The sequence below is a fragment of the Polyodon spathula genome, unplaced genomic scaffold (assembly GCF_017654505.1).
Source record: "Polyodon spathula isolate WHYD16114869_AA unplaced genomic scaffold, ASM1765450v1 scaffolds_796, whole genome shotgun sequence".
Classification (NCBI taxonomy): Eukaryota; Metazoa; Chordata; class Actinopteri; order Acipenseriformes; family Polyodontidae; genus Polyodon; species Polyodon spathula.
The window spans coordinates 25,260-46,281 of NW_024472283.1; the positions used below are offsets into that span (position 1 = coordinate 25,260).

General features: G+C 50.8%; 1 protein-coding gene and 1 non-coding gene across 11 annotated transcripts; both read right to left on the minus strand.

The window, feature by feature from the left end:
* Window positions 1–399: 399 nt before the first annotated feature.
* Window positions 400–19,765, minus strand: larp4ab (La ribonucleoprotein 4Ab). Of its 10 annotated transcripts, none has more exons than XM_041241555.1 (17): window positions 19,293–19,765; window positions 12,287–12,428; window positions 11,771–11,932; window positions 10,992–11,073; window positions 10,496–10,632; window positions 9,705–9,808; window positions 8,411–8,521; window positions 8,063–8,116; window positions 6,817–7,029; window positions 6,254–6,357; window positions 5,643–5,684; window positions 5,043–5,261; window positions 4,372–4,423; window positions 2,610–2,768; window positions 2,220–2,356; window positions 1,511–1,712; window positions 400–1,027 (listed from the first exon to the last, which is right to left on the minus strand). In XM_041241555.1, the coding sequence occupies exons 1-17, from the start codon at window positions 19,434–19,436 to the stop codon at window positions 641–643; spliced, it is 2,451 nt and encodes an 816-aa protein (XP_041097489.1). In that variant the 5' UTR covers window positions 19,437–19,765; the 3' UTR covers window positions 400–640. The 10 variants fall into 10 exon arrangements, with proteins under 10 accessions (XP_041097489.1, XP_041097490.1, XP_041097488.1 ...); XM_041241556.1 differs by having other exon boundaries at window positions 4,372–4,420; window positions 10,992–11,076; XM_041241554.1 differs by having other exon boundaries at window positions 2,220–2,353; window positions 10,992–11,076.
* On the minus strand, window positions 10,224–10,356 carry LOC121308898. Its single transcript, XR_005948582.1, has one exon. It is a non-coding gene; the product is annotated as a small nucleolar RNA SNORA49 (small nucleolar RNA).
* Window positions 19,766–21,022: the final 1,257 nt, after the last annotated feature.

The window sequence follows — 21,022 nt, forward strand, 5'->3', positions numbered from 1 at the left end:
AAAAGAATCCCTCCTTTCCATAGATAAACAAAAAGCGCTTTTGCAACTGCACACCCCCCCCTCCTCTAAATTATCACCAGATCACAGGAGGGTGCAGTCCACTTCACAGATTCCTTTGATAGATTAGTTTGAGATATATAGATTAAATTAGTTTTTTTTTTTTGTTAGTGCACGGTCCTTTTTGAAAGTTCAACCCCTAATCAACACTATCCAACCCCCTGACTAGGGGGTGGGGGGGTGGGGTTTTCTTTAGCAGATCTCTCTACTCGAGATGAGCTGAGCGCACCGACTCGCGTCCCAACAAGAGAGGAGGGTTAAATCTCTCGTAAATTTATTCCAAACAAAAGAGGAGGACTAAAGTCTCAGTCAGTGAAGTTAATGGTAGTAGTAGATTATTATTATTATTATATTATTATTATTATTTTCGGCTGCGTTTCCTTCATGACAGTTCCTCAGACCATGAATTCCGCTCGCCTGATGATCACGAAGGAGTCCAGTTTTGTTTTTAAATCCGTTAAAATATAAATATAAATATACACACACAAACACGTACACACATATATATATTTATATTTAATAACGGATCTATTTATATATATTTCTCTATATATTTTTTAAATATCTCTCTCTTGTTTCCTGTTCACTGTGGCGGGACGTTCTGCTCTTTCCCGACGAGGCGTCTGCCTGTTCCCGGAGGAGAGGATCGGCGAGTGGAGGAGGAGGAGGAGGGGAAGGGCCGGCGTTGCTGCTCCCGCAGTTTGATCCCGCTGCCGTTCCCTCTCAGCGGTCCGTTGTTCCGGTAGGAATCTCTGGATAGCCCCTCTGGCTTGCAGTAGCTGTCTGCAGGGAGTTTGCCCAGGCCAGGCTGCTGCTGCTGCTGCTGCGTGTGTTTGTCTGCGGCAGGCGTGACGGGGGCAGCGGTGGGCTCTTCAGTGTTGCCCCGGAGCTCTCTCAGGGGCAGCGTGGTCACAGGGATTGGGGCAGGGGGTCTCTGACACACTTCAGCATAGCTCAGTTTCCGCGAGTCCTGAACAGGGGGGAGGAGAGAGAGGAGAGGGGGGAGAGAGAGAGAGAGAAGAGAAGAGAGAGGAGGAGAGAGATTCAGTGTTAAGAAATGTAGTTATCTGAATGTTGAACATTGGAACGTTATCCCACGCTTGTATTCATAATTTATAAAAGGACAGTGCCCTAGTGTAACTGTGCAAGGGAAGCCAGCGGCTGAACAACATCTAGAAGAGACACAAGAATTCAAAACCAAAGAATATTTTAAAACATTCACGCTTTGAAAGTTTCGAAGAAGGACCTCTCCAGGGTGACAGTATGACTAATTGCATAGCTGCTCCCCTCATTCCAGGTTTTACCAGGAGCTTGATTAGCCCCAGTGTGTACAGGCAACAAGCTCAGGGGTGTCAAACTCCTAGTAAAACCAGACCCGGATCACAGACTGCTACACCAGCAGAGTCTTGCTTCCATCCCTGCGCCCCTCACAGTGGGAGACTCCCTTTCGTACCAGTGCAGTGGTGCTGGTGACGGCTGCAGTGGGGCTGGGGGAGGGGGCTGGGGTCTGTGTAGAGGGGGCACTGGGGGCCGGCCGGGGTGGTCTGGATACAGCGAGGGGCAGGGGGGCCATGACCACTGGAGGGGGGGCCGAGCTGGGCGTCTGTTTGGGGGCTGGAACCTCCACGGCTGGCTTCTTCTCCGGCAGGCTTGCACTAGAACAACAAAAATAATAGTAATACAGCATCAATGCACTCTAAATGCAAACATGTTTAGGTAGCTGATTAGAGAAGCAAATAGCCAAGCTAAAGAAAGCTAGCGCTGGGCTGCAGTGTGGAAGGCAGTGGGTTTGAGGAGCTCAGTGGTTAGATAAAGAAAGCGCTGGGCTGCAGTGTGGAAGGCAGTGGGTTTGAGGAGCTCAGTGGTTAGATAAAGAAAGCGCTGGGCTGCAGTGTGGAAGGCAGTGGGTTTGAGGAGCTCAGTGGTTAGATAAAGAAAGCGCTGGGCTGCAGTGTGGAAGGCAGTGGGTTTGAGGAGCTCAGTGGTTAGATAAAGAAAGCGCTGGGCTGCAGTGTGGAAGGCAGTGGGTTTGAGGAGCTCAGTGGTTAGATAAAGAAAGCGCTGGGCTGCAGTGTGGAAGGCAGTGGGTTTGAGGAGCTCAGTGGTTGGATAAAGAAAGCGCTGGGCTGCAGCTCTAGTGACCAGGGGAAGGAAGAGGTTACCTGGCTTGGGGGGGCTCGTTGGAGACAGGGCTTGCAGGCTTGCCTGTGGCGGGGTACAGAGTGGCAGCGATGGGCACGGGCTCCTCTTGCACGACAGCCACTGACCCGGTCACCAAATCCAGCTTGTTAACCTCCTGCTGGCAACAAGTGTGGGGCAGACAGAGACAGACACACACATGCGTTAGAAAAGAGACACACAGCTACGAAACTTAACGTGATACAATTCTACACACAGAGTCCAACAGGCTTCCACAGGCCATTGTGCAAAAAAAAAAAAAAAAAAACCATCAGCCTTTGTAACAATCAAATATTTCACGAAAACATTTTTTTAGTAGTTTTTCAGCCTGTGCGGGAGGAAGGCCGCGCGAGCGTGTGTGTGCTGCGCCTCACCTTGTCCCTGCTGATCCCTCGCACCACATCCGACAGCCTGTTCTCCAGGACAGGCTCCCCCTGGGTGCTCACCACGCTGCCTGGGAGGGGCGGGAAGTTCGTTGCTGCCAGGTCGAATTTGGGAGGCTGGACTTTGATCTCGGAGAGTGCCGGAGGCCTCTGAGAATGGGGCAAGAAAAAAAAAAAAAGAGGGGAGTCCTGACAGCACACGACTGGAGCTCATATCAATCAATATTACCAGCTAGAACAAAACTGAACTGAGGGGAGTCCTGACAGCACACGACTGGAGCTCATATCAATCAATATTACCAGCTAGAACAAAACTGAACTGAACTGAGGGGAGTCCTGACGGCACACGACTGGAGCTCATATCAATCAATATTACCAGCTAGAACAAAACTGAACTGAACTGAGGGGAGTCCTGACGGCACACGACTGGAGCTCATATCAATCAATATTACCAGCTAGAACAAAACTGAACTGAGGGGAGTCCTGACAGCACACGACTGGAGCTCATATCAATCAATATTACCAGCTAGAACAAAACTGAACTGAGGGGAGTCCTGACAGCACACGACTGGAGCTCATATCAATCAATATTACCAGCTAGAACAAAACTGAACTGAGGGGAGTCCTGACGGCACACGACTGGAGCTCATATCAATCAATATTACCAGCTAGAACAAAACTGAACTGAACTGAGGGGAGTCCTGACAGCACACGACTGGAGCTCATATCAATCAATATTACCAGCTAGAACAAAACTGAACTGAGGGGAGCTCATATCAATCAATATTACCAGCTAGAACAAAACTGGCCTGACACACACGACTGGAGCTCATATCAATCAATATTACCAGCTAGAACAAAACTGAACTGAACTGAGGGGAGTCCTGACGGCACACGACTGGAGCTCATATCAATCAATATTACCAGCTAGAACAAAACTGAACTGAACTGAGGGGAGTCCTGACGGCACACGACTGGAGCTCATATCAATCAATATTACCAGCTAGAACAAAACTGAACTGAACTGAGGGGAGTCCTGACGGCACACGACTGGAGCTCATATCAATCAATATTACCAGCTAGAACAAAACTGAACTGAACTGAGGGGAGTCCTGACGGCACACGACTGGAGCTCATATCAATCAATATTACCAGCTAGAACAAAACTGAACTGAACTGAGGGGAGTCCTGACGGCACACGACTGGAGCTCATATCAATCAATATTACCAGCTAGAACAAAACTGAACTGAACTGAGGGGAGTCCTGACAGCACACGACTGGAGCTCATATCAATCAATATTACCAGCTAGAACAAAACTGAACTGAGGGGAGTCCTGACGGCACACGACTGGAGCTCATATCAATCAATATTACCAGCTAGAACAAAACTGAACCTGACGGCACACGACTGAGGGGAGTCCTGACGGCACACGACTGGAGCTCATATCAATCAATATTACCAGCTAGAACAAAACTGAACTGAACTGAGGGGAGTCCTGACAGCACACGACTGGAGCTCATATCAATCAATATTACCAGCTAGAACAAAACTGAACTGAGGGGAGTCCTGACGGCACACGACTGGAGCTCATATCAATCAATATTACCAGCTAGAACAAAACTGAACTGAACTGAGGGGAGTCCTGACGGCACACGACTGGAGCTCATATCAATCAATATTACCAGCTAGAACAAAACTGAACTGAGGGGAGTCCTGACAGCACACGACTGGAGCTCTCTTCCAACACTCACCATGGCTCGTTCATCCTCTCGTCTCCTCCTCCCTCCGCGGTAAGTGCTTCTTCTGTCCGAGAGCAAAGGGAAGAACAGATCAGAACAAAACCCCTACGCTGAGCAGAGGGAAGCAGCGATACACAAAGGGACAGCCCTCAGATCTCATAATCTTAGCGCTCATTGGGTCAGGCTACGCAGTGCAGCGCACAGCTCCGAGGGGGCGGGGGGAGAGGGAGGGAGGGGTACACATTGAAAGACTGGGGGAGAGGGAGGGAGGGGTACACAATGAAAGACTGGGGGAGACGCCCCTGGAACAGCTCGCTCCACTGCCCTGCCTGTGTCCCTCTATGCGCGATGGTTTCTCGTCACTGGGCCAAAAACAAGGAACAGTAAAACAAACAATGCTCAAAGGCCTACGCAGCGACGGAAACAAGACTCCTGTTGCACAGCAGTGTCACCCAGTCCAGGTTTTACTACCAGCTTGATCAGCCCCCAGTGTGTCTAGGTAACAAGCTCAGGTGTGTCTTATTAAACTCATAGCAAAACCAGGAATGGATCAGACTGCTGTGCAAAACGGGAGTCTTGTTCCCATCTCTGAACTCAGAACAGCCAGAGGTATATTACAGGAGGTAAGTTCTTGAGAATTTGGGATATTTCGTTTCTGCCCCTCTTAAGGGTTCTGAACCCACCTGCCTCTGCCTGCAAGGCTGCTGTCTCCGTTCTGCTCCGAGAGAGGCGTGTGGGGCTCCTTCACAGAGTAGCTGCTGCCCTGGTCCTGGGGTCCTAGGACTGAGCCTTGGTTCCGGGGGGTCAGGGGGCTGCGGCCGCACAGCCCCTCCACCAGGGGGGCCACTCCCCCCACTACGGGAGCCCCGTCCGAGGAGCGAGGGGGGGGCTTCGCGTGGTTCCTGAGAGGGAGGGAGGGTTGGGTTACACACAGTGTCACTTTATAATGGAAGTTGATCAAAACTGAATGACAGATTAATTCATTTAAAAAAAAAAAAAAAACACAACCCACACAAGGAACACAAAATTAATAAAAAATAAAATCTCCCAGATGAATTTCCAAAACGAAAGAAAGCAGGTGTCTGAAACGCTACCAGGCTGCCTTTCCATCCCTCCTCCAATCCGTTTAACCCCTCACTCTGCCGTGTCAAACAAACATCGATCTATTCTGAGTTCTGACCCGTAACACTTGAGATAGAACTAAAATGAACACAAATACAAACAAACAAAGAAACCCCTGAAAATGTTTAGAGCATAAACACCACGCTGTGCTGAGGCAGTACCTGTAATTATTAATTCTATTCTTTCTTGAATACAGTGGGACACTGCGGGACAGTCACAGAGAGACAGAGAGAGACAGACAGAGAGACAGAGCAATCATTAGAACAGACACAGAAAGGGTGACCATCAGTGATCGATGGAGACAAAGCTTGCAGGACGATGGCTTTCACTTATCTTTAAATTAAGAATTTATATCAAATGATTAATAAGTGTCTCTCCCGGTCGAGTTTACATATATTTTTTTTAATGTAAGCAGGAACCCGACAGGTTGAGTGATCCCTGTGCAATAACCTCGAGTCACGAGGCGAAGTTACAGTCACAGGGACAGCAGTAAGACTCCGGCTGCACAGCAGCGTCACCCACTCCAGGTTTCACTACCAGCTCGATTAGCCCCTGTGTCTAGGCAACAAGCTCAGGCGAGTCTTACTGAAAATGTGTGGCGAGGCACTCAACCTGGAGGGCCGTGCAGCGCTTATAAAAACGGCAACGTTCGCGAGAACAAATCCGAACACATCCGTGCCGTGTCTGCTTGGGTGTTCCTCTGCAGAACTCCGGGACAGCTGTTCACACGCAGTTCCAGATGTGCAGAGGCTGTCAGGCAGCGTTCACTCACCGGTTTCTGTGGAAAGGAGGGCGGATGTTCAAGGAGCTGCCGTTCGGTTTGTAATTCCCGGGAGAGCTGAATCCATTTACAAAGCTGCTGTTGGGAAACGGGGCCTGGATTCAGGAAGCACAAAAAAAAAAAGAGAAACACCTGGATGTTAACTAACCAGCTTACCTACCCACCAGCAGAGCCCACAGTGCAGCACCAAGAGGTCACTCAGGTTAGCGTGGAGCGCTGCCCTCCGGAGAGGCGAAGAGAAGCAGCCAGCATCACAAACCCAAGCAGCTGTTCCTTCACTCCGGTCACTCTGAAGGGCGAATTAGCTCGATCGACCCCTCCCTTGATTGTCAGCCCCCGACTGTTGTGGAGCGTTACTGTTCCTGCAGCGCTGCCCAATTTATATTAAATATCGCTCGACCGAAAAGCGATCTATACAGAAATCAATGCTCTAGTATTTGAGAAAAAATCTATAATAAAAGGACTGGCAATGCAACCTCTCCTGCACACACAGGAACGGGGTGTAAAGCCTGCTTCCAGTTTGCAACAATCCTGTTTTTTTGGGGGGTGCTCACCAGCGGGGTCTCGAAGTAGGGTGTGGGCGAGGGGGTCCAGGTCGTCGGCACGATGCCGTACAGGGGGTACTGCTGCTGCGGGCTGTACACCGGCTGCATGAAGAGCTGGGAGCTGAACGAGGCCTGGCACGGGGTCTGCTGGGAGAACACGCTGGAGTCCACGCCGCGGTACCCGTTTTTCGCAAAGAACGTGTTGATGGCTTTTATCCTGGCCTGGGACACAAACGCAACAGAGAGAGAAGAGAGAGAAAGAGAGAGAAGGGAAGAGTGGTCATGAGATGAACACAGTTTCGCTACTTCCTTACCAGGTTTTACATCCAATCTTCTAGGCACTATGAGAGAAAGGCTGTGAAGGAATTGAGACTCACACACTCAGGACACTAATGGAGGAATCACTACAGGACTCTGCCTGGGACCCAAAAATCATAAATGCAGACCTACCCGTTACAGGTATGGGAATAAGACTCCTGTTTCTAATCGGTTTCACCCATTTCAGGTTTTACTACCAGCTTCATTAGCCCTAGTGTATAGGGAACAAGCTCAGGTCTTATTAAACTCCTAGTAAAACCAGGAATGAATCACACTGCTATGCAATAGGAGTCTTATTCCCATCCTTGAGTCATCCAATTTCCTTTGAACCTCAAGTTTAGAAATACTGAAATGAAGCTCTGAAAAAGCAAATGACAAACAGCCCAGCATCCCCTCAGATCTCATAATCTTTGCAATCATCAGGACAGGCTGTCTGCAAACTGTGCGGCCTGGGAGGGGGGGGGGGAGTGGACGAAAAATAAGAAAAAAGAAAGAGGGAACAAAGGAGGAGTTCTACAAAAGAAAGAAAAAGAAAGTAGAAAGAAAGACAAGAGGGAGCCACACAGCTGCAGTGCCAGGTGCCTTCTAAGCGCGATACTGATCATCACAGGGGCAAGAACAGGCGAGCCACTGGAGAGACTCGGGGACAAAACACAGGCGAGCCACTGGAGAGACTCGGGGACAAAACACAGCAGTACAGGACAGCCTTGGAGCTATGCACCCCTTAGGAATGAAGGCAGTTCCTAATTCTGTCCGTAACTCTGTTTAATGGTTTTACTAAACGTGCACATCTGCTATCTCCACCCTGAACCTGGAGGATACAGCACAGTAATGCAACACTGCCATACAGCTAGATATCAGAGTTAGCAAGCTACCCTGAATACAGCACAGTAATGCAACACTGCCACACAGCTAGATATCACAGTTAGAAACCTACCATGATTGGCTTTCCCTGAAACGTTTTCACTTCTTCCCTTAAATATCTGTGAGCCTAAACAGACAGAGAGAGGAGACAGCGCGTTCATTTCAAACATTACAATCATTAAATCAAAACCATAACTACAATAAAATCCACGAATCTCCCTTTGAAGGAACACCGAGTCACTTTCTCAGGAGCAGCGGATTGAAACCTGCTTCCAGGAGCCCTAGTTTTGAGGCTCGCTCTATCAAACCCCAAGGCTCCCCTGGTGTTTCGTGCAGCAACCTGAAACAGTCTCCTGAAACCAAGCTCCAAAGAGGCTTCATGTTCAATAAGAGAGGGGATATGAAAAGACTGCATGCTCACCTGCTGAGCGTCTGTGTCGGACTGGAATGTGATGTACCAGTTATTATTGTGAGCGAACTCCACGCTGATCACCTTCGGGCACTTCTCATTTTTAAACAAGAACTCGACTTCCTAAAACAAAGAGAACAAAATGAATAAAACCAATAAAAATAACCAGCTTACACAACACAAAGCTGTGGTCAAAGGTTTTGCATCATCACCCTGTAGAGTGAACTCATTTCGCTTCAATAGACGTTTGAATGAAAGCTGCCGAATAATGTCACCTTATCATATTGAATTGCACAGCGCTTTGTACTTTTCCCCATATACTTGCCGAAGAACTGACATTGAAAAACGTGGCCTTTCGAAACCCAACATGAAACAGCACTGTACTGCTGTGATGGCTTCCAGTACTCTTGCAATATCATGCTTGTCGTTTCTTTGATTACATGATGTTAGAGATCTAAATGATGTTCACATAGCTGTCTCATGTAAATGAATGTCTCGATCCTAAGTCTAGGTGATGCAAACCTTTTGGATCAGAGCTGTGCAATTGTATTACTTCACTGCCTGTTGTAAAAGATCTGTCAGTGTTTTCTAACTAACCAGGGCTCACTATCACACCTTCACAATAAGAGATCTTATCTGGTGTTACAACGCGAGCGTGTGTGGAGCTCTGTCTGCTGCACATCCCCAAACACCAAGGCAGGGCTGATCACCCACACTAAGCACAGGGCTCAGAGCACGGGGGTCACACTCCAGCCCTCGAGGGACCGCCGGGGTCTCCTGCTTTTCAATCCAACTCAAGCTCTCAATTAACTCATCGATCGTATTTTGTTCAGTTGGGACACTCGTTTAATATTTTTTTCCAAAATTATTTTATTTATTTATTTAATTTATTTTTCTTACAGTTGATTCTTTTAAAACACAAGCGCGCTTGATTCAAGGCAAACCGGCAAGGAAACACGCCGAGTCCTGGAGAGAAGCGTCAATCACACCAAATAATCAGACCGATGAAGTAAGGGAGAGCTCGGGGTGGAACGAAAGCCGGGAGACGCTGCGTCCCTCTCCGGGAGTCGAGTCGGACACGCCTGCGCATCAGGAACGAGCTACGAAGACAGGCTGAGACAACTGAATCTATTTCAGCACTAGGACCCTTTAAGAGCAGACACCTTGACAAAGCGAATCTAGCTGTATAAAGCAGAGTTACGCAGGAGTGCCTGGGTTCAGCTACAGGCGCGCTGTGATGACAAGGAGTTACTAACGGCACAGTTCCAACAGCACTAAAGCCGGCTTGCAGTCTCCGCAACGTTACCTCGACAGGGGTGGTCTCGGGAACCTCTCTCAGAATGATTATGCAGCGCTTGTGGTTGGGCCTCACTTTCTCTCCCTTCTCATCGACTTGCACCATCGGTGAACCTAAAAACAGGGAGAAAGAACCAGGTTAAACCAAGGAGACAGAACCTGCGGGATCTCACTTCAGGGGGCTTCTGAACATCACGGGAAAACACAACAGAGTATACATGCTTCTGCCGGGCTGGAAATAAGACTCCTGTTGCATAGCAGTGTCACCCAATCCAGGTTTTAGTAAGAGCTTGATTAGCCACACAGTGTGTTTAGAAAACAAGCTCAGGTGTGTCGTCTTATTAAACTCACAGTAAAACCAGGAACGGATCAAACTGCGATGCAACGGGAGTCTTATTTCCATCTCTGCAAAAGGCAAAGGAACTCGCCAGCACAGACTTGCTCAGTTGAAGTTCAAGGATGATTTAATTCTCTTCCGAAAGCACAATGGCATGAATAAACCGATACAGGGGCAGGACCCTCGATTCTTCGTGTCGACTCGCATGCGGACCCCAGGAGGAACACGAGCCCAGCCAGACTAGCAAGCGAGACGTTTGTTCTGTCCCCAGACAATGCCAGGACCCCCCACTGCGTAAGAGGAGCCTGGAGTAAGGAAGGGGAACCACATCCTAAAGACATCCTATCTAACTCCCAGGCAGGTAACGAGGACCAAAGAGCCCCTCCTGAATTCACAGCCACAGCACTTCAACACAGACCTTCATACAACATAAAGCCACGGGACCGCGATCTCTTAACCCTTACATCTGAGCACGTCCAGTATGAGATCCATGTCTGTCGTGAGGGTCTTTATCCCCTCCATGCTGGCAATGGTCCAAATGGGGACGAACTGGTCGCTGTCCATCTGGGACATCAGGTACAGGTCCTTGGATAAGTTCTCTCTGCCAGGGGAGAAGGGGGGACGGGGGGACGGACAGTGTTTAAAAAGACCTATACACAGTTGGCCTAATCAAGCTTGTAGCAAGAACTGGAATGGGTCAAACTGCTACGCAACAGGAGTCTCATTTCCATCTCTGTGTACTTTGAATACTTGAACTGCAGTACAGAAACCAGGACCAGAGGACACAGTGCTGAAAACGAAGCGGAGACTTGGAGACAGAGGGAAGGAGACTCTTCTTCACACACAGAGAGCGGTGAGGGGGTGGAATGGGCTGAGCTGAAGCTGACGTTGGTAAAGGTCTCGTTTTCTCATGTTCTTAACCCCCCCCCCAGCTTGGGCTCTCTAAGGAGACGCACTCACCGAGAGAAGCAGAACTCCAGCTGCATCCTCAGAGACTCGCGCAGGTTCTCTGCAGGGACCAGCTGCTGCTCCGTCAAGTCACCTGCTTGAGAGAGACAGAGAGAGAGGGAAATGAAATCCAATGTTAAAGACATTCCAGGAGCTACAAAACACACACTTCAGATTTCTTCTCTGGGGACCAGCACAGCTCCTCACACATCCCAGGAAGACTGGTGTGCAAGAAACAGCCCCAAACCCGACTGCACAGAACTCTACAGTGCTGGTACAGTGCTCAGGGGAGAGAAACAGAAAGAGGGGAGGGGGAGAGAAAAGATATGAGGAGACACCACAGCTCCAGTGAGCCCCAACTCCCTCGAAGAGCGACACTTAATCATCAGTGGGCTCGGCATGCTGGTGTGTGTACTATATTGAGACTATCTCTCTGCGTGCCATACCCACCGGTCCCTATCTCTCTGCGTGCTATACCCACCGGTCCCCATCTCTCTGCGTGCTATACCCACCGGTCCCCATCTCTCTGCGTGCTATACCCACCGGTCCCCATCTCTCTGCGTGCTATACCCACCGGTCCCCATCTCTCTGCGTGCTATACCCACCGGTCCCCATCTCTCTGCGTGCTATACCCACCGGTCCCCATCTCTCTGCGTGCTATACCCACCGGTCCCCATCTCTCTGCGTGCTATACCCACCGGTCCCCATCTCTCTGCGTGCTATACCCACCGGTCCCTATCTCTCTGCGTGCTATACCCACCGGTCCCCATCTCTCTGCGTGCTATACTGACCGGTCCCGGCAGGGGGCTCGTACAGAGGGAAGACGAGCTCGGGGGGGTCCATGTCGTTGACAGACGCATGCTCGGAGGGGGGGCTGGTGCTGCTGCACTCGGACAGGCTGGAAACCACCACACTGTACGCCTTGCTGTCCTCGGCAGAGAGCTCAGAGTAGCCTGGGGGGGGGGGGGGGGGCGACAAAATATATGAATTATAAGCACACACATTGCCTCAGGCTGGGATCCAGGGGTCCTGTGAGGCTGCAAGATGACCTCCGACTGCATGTGTTAATACACAGCGCTAAGATAAGGCAGGACCTGCCAGGACTGAAAGGGTTACTTTGCATCCACTCATAACAGCAGCATGGCAGCAAGGTAGGCAGGACGGCACAGTGATACTGACACACTAATCACTTCAACAGCTCTCTCGCTGCAATGAGCTCAGGGGGGTCGAACAGCACACTTTCAGTTGGACGGTTAGAGAAACGGCTTCAAGATTTTGGTTTTCGGGGGTCTCTCTCTGGGGCTCACCTTCGGTGCCCGGGCCAGGGGGGCTGTCCGGCCAGGTGCTGTCCATCCCGTTTGCGGAGTCTGGAGCGGCTCCCGTCCCGCCCTGAGGGATCTCCTGCCAAACCTTGGCGTTGGGGTTCAGGCCAGCACCTTTTGAAGTTCCCTGCGATTGAATTAAAAACACATTACTATAAAATTCAAAACAGCAAGAACAACGTTAATTATAAACGAGCTTCTCACAGTGACAACAAATTACTTCAGCTGAAGCGCTCCACCCCTTCGAGACCGAACAAACAAGACGACCCGTCTCCCCTCCCAAAAACAGCAGCCGGGTTCGATCAGGGAGTGTATCCAAAGCTCCTCAGAGCAAGCAGGAGAGCTGCGATTCCCAATTTCCACACCTTGGTTCAGCACCAACCTTGAGATACCTGATCCAAAGGGAGCGCCAGGCAGTCCGGGAGAAATGCTTTACATTTATATAGATCAGAAGACATTTCTGCTGCTGGAATATTTAAAAAGGCATCCCAACGACGGCACTAAGACTCCTAGTGCACAGCAATTCCACCCGTTCCAGGCTTTACTACAAGCTTGACAAGCCCCAGTGTGGACAGGAAACACGCCCAGATCATTAACAGATTCACAGTAAAACCAGGAATGGATCAAAAGCACTCTGCAACAGGAGTCTAATTCCCATCCCTGCGCCCACAAACCACGCATTCATAAATTCATTTATTTTTTTATTTTTTTTTAAAAGTCTTTTTTCGCTTCATTTTCAATGCTGGATTTGCGCCGGTCCGTCACTATAAACACTGGCTCACCCTTGACCTCTCGCTCACCCCCCCCCCATGTAAAAACAGCACAACAGTTTAAAGGGGTCTTAGTATTTGCACTGGCTAAGGGGATTAACTCTCACACAGATCTGCATATCAGGCAGCTTGAAATCTCTACCAGAAGCAAAACAGAAAGCTGCTTTTGCTCCATGCAGCTTCACAAGCACGGCCTGCAGATTTCACTAGAGGCGTGTGTTAATCTGAGACGGATTTAAAAAGCATAAGGACCCTCGATTCTTCGTGTGGGCTCACATGCGGACCCCCGGATGAACACGGGCCCAGACTAGCAAGCGAGACGTTTGTTTGAGGAGCAAGGAAGGGGAACTGCATTAAGAGGAGGTCATCAAAACAGACTACGTGTGTCTTACTAAAAACTCACAGCAAAACCAGGACTGGATCAAAACGGCTACGCAAACGGGAGTCTGTCTCTGAATGGAAAGAATGCTGCTCTCTCTCAATTCGTCTCTCTCTTGATAATTACATGCTAGAATGCCGCTGCTTTTAAAGAAGCAGGCCTCTGCATTACACAACAAGGAAAAGGCATTGAAGGGCTGGAGTCTTTCTTAATTTCTGTAGGCCAGCAAACCTGTTTGCAATGAACGCCCTTGTGACTGTCTACAACAACCAGGGAGGGACAAACTCACAGGCTGTCTGTGTGGGAGTTCTGTTATAGGAAACACACCCATGCACACACATTTTATATTATATATATATATACACACACGGTATGTGTATATATAATCACTCACACACACGGTATGTGTATATATATAATCACACACACACGTCTGAGTCGCTACAGTACTTTGCTTGGGGCCAAAATACTCGCATGCAGACCTGCCCCTTGCCAAACTCCTAGTAAACCCAGGATCGGACCGGGCTGCTACTCAACGAGAGTCTTGTTCCCATCCTTGCTTTTGGTACAAAACGAACGTGTGACGACACCGTCTACAAACCAAAATAAAAAAACACACACAAGTCCTGATCTATCCACCATCTTCACTTCCAAATACAACGCCGCCGCTGTGAAGGCGAGAGGGAAACGCACAGCCGTGCCGATTCAGCGCAGAGCCACGTGTAAAACATCACGGGAAACCGAGACCCCACCGTATCCAGAGCGCCACACGCACCGCACTCGCTCATCAGTGCAGCCAGGGTACCCAGGGTACCCGCTCGCTACACGCGTTATCACACTTCATTTTTTTTTTTTTTTTTTTTGTTAGTTACTATGTATTTTATAAAACCCCGTTGGTTTGGTAAGCTGTACTCGCCCGGCGGCTCTTCAGCGAGTATGAGCCTGGAAGAGGGATCGCGGAGTGGACGCGCTTCAGTAGAGACACGCAGAGAGCCTGCAAGCACGGCATTCATCCAGCAACTGCGAGCAGCGGCGCTGAAGCCTATTGTCGGCTCGTCCAAAGTCCGTATGCTGGTGCATAACCTTCACATGGGGGGGGCTTCACAAGGCTCGTCTCTGTTTGAGTGAAAGACAGAGAGGTCACCCCACCCCCCTCCTCTTTCTATTCTCCATGCTTCCTCCCCCCCCTCCCCCTTTCACCGGTAACGCATTAATGGCAGATCTCACGTGAACGGGGCTCTGAACACCCCGAGTCTGGAGCCCCCGCGCAGCAAAGCCGACAAACACCCCCAGACTGTACACTAGTGCGCACATCACTGCGACCAGAGACCCAACCGATCCAAAAATACAACATCGACAAGAGAAAACACAACACGCGGCCTTGCGAGCTAAACCGGTTCCTCTTCACCACCCCCCTTCTGCTCTCATCCCCGCATTAACTCCACACTCGCACCTCCCTGCCCCGATCCCCTCACCTCTGTGAAGAGCAGCATTGCGGTGCACAGCCGGCTCGGGGGACGCTGCGCGCTGCACGGTGCACGGTGCACGGTGTCGGTTTCGGTTTCGCTGCACGGTGCACGGTGTCGGTTTCGGTGCACGGTGCGTGTTTTGCTGCACGGTGTCGGTTTCGTGTTTTGCTGCACGGTGCACGGTGCGTGTTTTGCACTAGGAAGGAAGCGAGCTGGGCCCGTGCCGCTGCACGCTGCACTAGCGCTCCGCAACCCCGCGCTCCCTCATTGGCCGGCGCGGCTGCCCGTCAAACTGCGTCGCAGCAGCTTCCTTTCCCCGCCTTCGTGTTTCCGGGGCAACCGAGGCAGCATGGCCCGTCACGTGTGCGCGGCGTGACACCCGCGTTGCACGCAGGAGAGCGCAGAGCAGAGAGACAGGAGCCTCTACTGCAACAATGCAATCAGACCAATTACAAACAATCATCATCATCCTCATCATCATAACAACAACGCAATCACACACACTAGGAACAATCATCATCATCATAACAACAACGCAATCACACACACTAGGAACAATCATCATCATCATAACAACAATGCAATCACACACACTAGGAACAATCATCATCATCATAACAGCAACGCAATCACACACACTAGGAACAATCATCATCATCATCATCATAACAACAACGCAATCACACACACTAGGAACAATCATCATCACACACACTAGGAACAACAATCATAACAGCAACGCAATCACACACACTAGGAACAATCATCATCATCATAACAACAACGCAATCACACACACTAGGAACAATCATCATCATAACAGCAACGCAATCACACACACTAGGAACAATAATCATCATAACAGCAACAATCACACACACTAGGAACAATCATCATCATAACAACAACGCAATCACACACATTAGAAACAATCATCATCATCATAACAACAACGCAATCACACACACTAGGAACAATCATCATCATCCTAACAGCAACGCAATCACACACACTAGAAACAATCATCATCATCCTCATCATAACAACAATGCAATCACACACACTAGAAACAATCATCATCATCATAACAACAACGCAATCACACACAATAGAAACAATCATCATCATCATCATCATAACAACAGTGCAATCACACACACTAGAAACAATCATCATCACAACAACATAATCACACACACTAGGAACAATCATCATCATCATAACAACAATGCAATCACACACACTAGGAACAATAATCATAATCATCATCATAACAATGCAATCACACACATTAGAAACAATCATCATCATCCTCATCATAACAACAACGCAATCACACACATTAGAAACAATCATCATCATCATAACAACAATGCAATCACACACACTAGGAACAATAATCATAATCATCATCATTATAACAATGCAATCACACCCACTAGAAACAATAATCATAATAATAGATCAAATACTACATATATCATTCACCTTGTCCGTTTACTTTTAAAGAATTATTTACAAACAAACGTACAGTAAACATGGCCATCGATTTCTCTGTGCAATACCTCTAGAAAACTTTCTCGCTGGATAGAAAAAACAAATATATAAATATATAAATAAACACCTTATGACAGATCTCTTATTTATAATGTACCCTTTCGTCTCTCAAAAAAATATATAATAACAATCTATTCTAACAATCTTTTAGAAGCTGGGAATTGATCTTTGAAAGGGGATTGTTAATGTTACTGGGATTGAAAAAGCAGGACTCTCTCCTGACCCTGGCCGGCTCAGTGCGCAGTACTGTGCCTTACTCCTGCTGCTCCTGCTACCTTCAATACTGTCGACCCTGAACTTCACTCCCAGCGCAGGACCCGCCTCGCTGAGCCACGGTGACGATGCATTAACTGATGAATCACCCGGGGAGGGGGGGTCAGAGTCCCGCCCCAAACCGGTCCGTGTACAAAAAGCAGACTGTGTCCCACAGCGACGTGCTTCCAACCGCGTGTGGCGTCCTGTCGCTGCTCTGCCAAATCACACCAGAGCTGCTTAATCTCTCATTAATCTCCTCATTACTGTTCTTACTAACTGGGGCTGTGTGGAGCTCTTTGCTCACGTCAGTCTCGCTTAGCCAGGTAACCTGCAAGCCAACTCAGTTTCACCTCTCAATGAAACCCCTGCATGTCAAATTAAGACAGCGTTTCTTCATTTCACTCGTGAGCAAACTGTCTACAAAACATCATGAAGACTGTGAATCTCTCTCTCATATATAACTGCACAGCAGTGCCGCCCGTTCCAGGATTTACTAGGAGCCTGATTAGCCTACAGTGTGTCTAGGTAACAAGCACACGGGTGTGTCTTCTTAAACTCACAGTGAAACCAGGAATGGATCACACTGCTATGCAAACAGGAGTCTTATTTATTTGGTAGATGCCTTTAATTATAATTGTGGTTTCAGCAAACGATGCTGCAGTAACTGTCATTAACCCCTGCTCTGGTTTCTATACAGGAGGCTTGGCGCAGCGATGGGAAGGCAGTGGAGCGCTTCCCTGTGTCCTGCTTGAGTCACAGACCCTGCGAATGGAAATAAAGACTCTGGCTGTCCAGCAGCTGGGAGCCGACGAAGTGGTGGGCTCAGCTAATCACAAGCTGGGGATTTTCAAAGGAAGATCACGTACAGCCAGGGCTGGGAAAGACCAAAAAAAACTAAACAAAAAGGGATGTATAGTAAAGGCTCCAGGTCTCCCTAAGAGAACCGCCAAGAGATTTTAACAAGACTTCACCTGAGCTTGTTACCTAGACACACTGGGGCTAGTCAAGCCGGTAGTAAAACATGGCATGGGTGAAACTGCTATGCAATCAGAGTCTTACCACCATCCCCGAATAAGACTCCTATTGCACAGTGGTTTGATCCACTCCTGGTTTTACTGTGAGTAATATGACACACCTGAGCTTGTTACCTGTACACACTGTGGCTAATGAAACTCTTGAACTGCTTTCTCAATAGACACAGTTGCTATAAATACACTCCGTTAATTAGCCAAGCCCGGTGTATTTCACCCACTGAGCCTCGCTGTGGAGCTCAAAGCAGCCAGCGAAGATCACACCTTGGCTGAGCTGATACAAGCACAGGCATGAAAACACGACTCCCGCTGTGCAGCGGCTTTTACTACGAGTTGAACAAGGAGACCCACTCCATGGGGATAATCCAGCTCGCTGGAAAACCTGGAACCAGGGAAACTGCTCTGCAGCAGGAGTCTTACTTCCATCCCAGCAACCTGATCAGCGGTTCTCAAGACACCGCCCCCTGTACGTCACTCTCTTACAGGGGAGCGGTCACTTGGGATATGCATCCTCGGCTAGAGGTTACAAAGCTTGCACACACACCAATATAAACACACACACAATGACTGGTGTGCTCCGTGTTTTTCCCCCTTTATCCTCTACCACATTTCATATTGCACTAGATTACCTTTCGCTAAACATTACACAAGCTAAATCAATTCCAGGTGGTATTACACACAGGCATGCTGGGCTCCTCCGTGAACACTGGACTCAGAGGTCGTTACTCTGGACCAGTGGGGACACGGGTGCCCACATTATCACACACGTCTCTTATTCCTCTGAATCATTGCAGATTGGGTCTTCTGAAATACAACAAAACAGCACACCAGCAGTCAGTCACTTTGTGTTAGGGTAAATTACAATTCAAAAGGGCTTGGAATTGGACTCGAAATCAATTGAATTGGGCATTGATCTGACCGGGCCAGTTGGTCTTACCAGGATCAGCGTCCTACAAAAACTCACAACCCAGGCCAGCACACGGGCCTCGCTGGACCGGGTTCAGATCAGTGCGTCCTCCGGGCAAGAGACTCATTACTGAGAATAATACCTCACGGTGAGAGTTACAACTGAAAATCGTTTTATTTACACGCTGTTGCGGTTGCTGGAGGTCTCAACCTCAAACCAAAAAACTGACCCAACGCCGCCACCGCTCCTTTCTAAAAACCACCCCCCCTCCGGACAGCAGCGGTCTGCATCCTCCATTTAATAAAACATCTGTCTGGGTTATATTTAGTCCTGCGCTGTAAATACGCCGGCCCCCTGTATCTGCGCGCAGCAGCAGCAGCATGCACACCGGAGAAGAGATTCAGCCGAGGTCAAAAAACAAACAAAAAATAACACCTTATTTTGAGGAGGGGGGGGGAGACTAACTTTGACAAACCGATCTCTTTAAAAACGTATGCACACACACACACAGATATCTAGTTAACATGCATACAGCAATCGGGCCTCTGACTGCAATGCAACCCCTCCATAAAATATCCCCGGGCAGGGGGGTCTCCGGGTATCTCAGCGCTGGCTTCCCTCACCATGCCTCCGGGCTCGGGTGCGCGGCTGTCCACTCCTCGGCTCCCGGCTCCCGTCTCCCCCTCCTCCTGCTCCTCCTTCCCCTTCTCCCCCTGCGGCGGCGGCGGCGGCGGCGGCTGGTCCTCTCCGGGCCGCTCCGAACTCATCGGCAGCTGCTGGCGCGCCGCTCCCCGCTCCCCGCTCCTCCTCCCCGCTGCTCTCCGCTTCGCTCGCCGCCCGACCCTCGCCGAGCTCAGAAAACGTGTTTTAGCGCTTCTGTAGGGTGTTTTAATTTATTTATCGATCTACCTTCTGAATCCTTTAAAAACAAACAAACAACAAAACACATATAATCAAGGCCTCGGGGGGGAGGAGTAAAAAGCAGGCCGGTGTTTGAAGGGTTTCAGTTTGCTTTCCAAGCCGGACGAGAAGAGCTGAGACTCAAGAGCGCAGCACCGCCACCGTCCCGACAGGCAGCGCGACCACACCCCCCCGACCCCCCCCCCCCCCCGACTGAGAGACAGAGCAGCACCACCACCGTCCCGACAGGCAGCGCGACCACACCCCCCCCCCCCCCCCCCCCCCGACTGAGAGACAGAGCAGCACCACCACCCCCCCGACAGGCAGCGCGACCACACCCCCCCCCCCCCCCCCCCCCCCCCTGTGTCTCGTCTCGTCGTGGTGGTGGCAGGCAGGGCCAACCAGCCACACCCCCCCCCCCCCCCCCCCGACTGACTCTCTTGTCTCGTCCGTGGTGGTGGCAGGGCTGTCCGTCGCGCTGGTGACCCCGGGGGGCTGGGGGGGCTGACTCTCTGTCTCGTCGTGGTGGTGGCAGGGGGCTGTCCGTCGCGCTGGTGTGGGGGGGGGGGGGGGGGCACCGTCCCGCTGGTGTGGCAGGGCAGTCGCGACCAGGGGGGGCCCCTGATCGACTCTGTCTCGTGGTGTGGCAGGGCTGTCCCGCGATGGTGTGCCCAGGGGGCTGGGGGGGGCTGACTCTCTGAGCTCGACAGGGCTGTCCCGTCACCGGTGTGTGGCGGCTGGGGGGGGCGGGCTGACTCTCTGTATCGAGTGGTGGTGGTGGCAGGGCTGTCCCGACAGGCAGCGCGACCACACACCCCCCAGGGCCCGACTGAGAGGACAGAGCAGCACCACCACTGAGAGACAGAGGCACCACCCCACCCCCCCCCCCCCCCGCACTGCCGGAGACAGAGCAGCACCGCCCGACCAGCGCGACCCCCCCCCCCCCCCCCCGACTGAGAGACAGAGCAGCACCACCACCGTCCCGACAGGCAGCGCGACCACACCCCCCCCCCCCCCCCCCGACTGAGAGACAGAGCAGCACCACCACCGTCCCGACAGGCAGCGCGACCACACCCCCCCCCCCCCCCCCGACTGAGAGAACGGTGAGAGACAGAGTAGCACCACACCGTCCCGACAGGCAGCTGCGACGTCACGCTGGTCCCCGTCCCCGAGGGGGAGGACTGGACTAGCAGCTGTCCCGACAGGGCTGCGCCGACACCACACCCCCCCCCCCCCCCCCCCCCCCCCCTGAGAGACAGAGCAGCACCACCACCGTCCCGACAGGCACCACACGCCACCGACCACCCCCCCCCCCCCGACCACAGGCGACACCCCCCTCACCCCCCCCGAGGTGAGAGACAGAGCGTCGCAGCACCACACACGTCCCGACAGGCAGGCGGACCACACTCCCCCCCCCCCGTACTGAGAGCAGCAGCACCACCACCGCCGTCAG

Coding starts and splice junctions, on each gene's coding strand:
- larp4ab (XM_041241552.1), bottom strand. CDS start 19,436: ATGAGTTCGGAGCGGCCCGGAGAGGACCAGCCGCCGCCGCCGCCGCCG. Junction 6,358..6,816: donor CCTACTTCGAGACCCCGCTG/GTGAGCACCCCC, acceptor TCCTGAATCCAG/GCCCCGTTTCCCAACAGCAG. Junction 2,357..2,609: donor GAGGGATCAGCAGGGACAAG/GTGAGGCGCAGC, acceptor ACTTGTTGCCAG/CAGGAGGTTAACAAGCTGGA.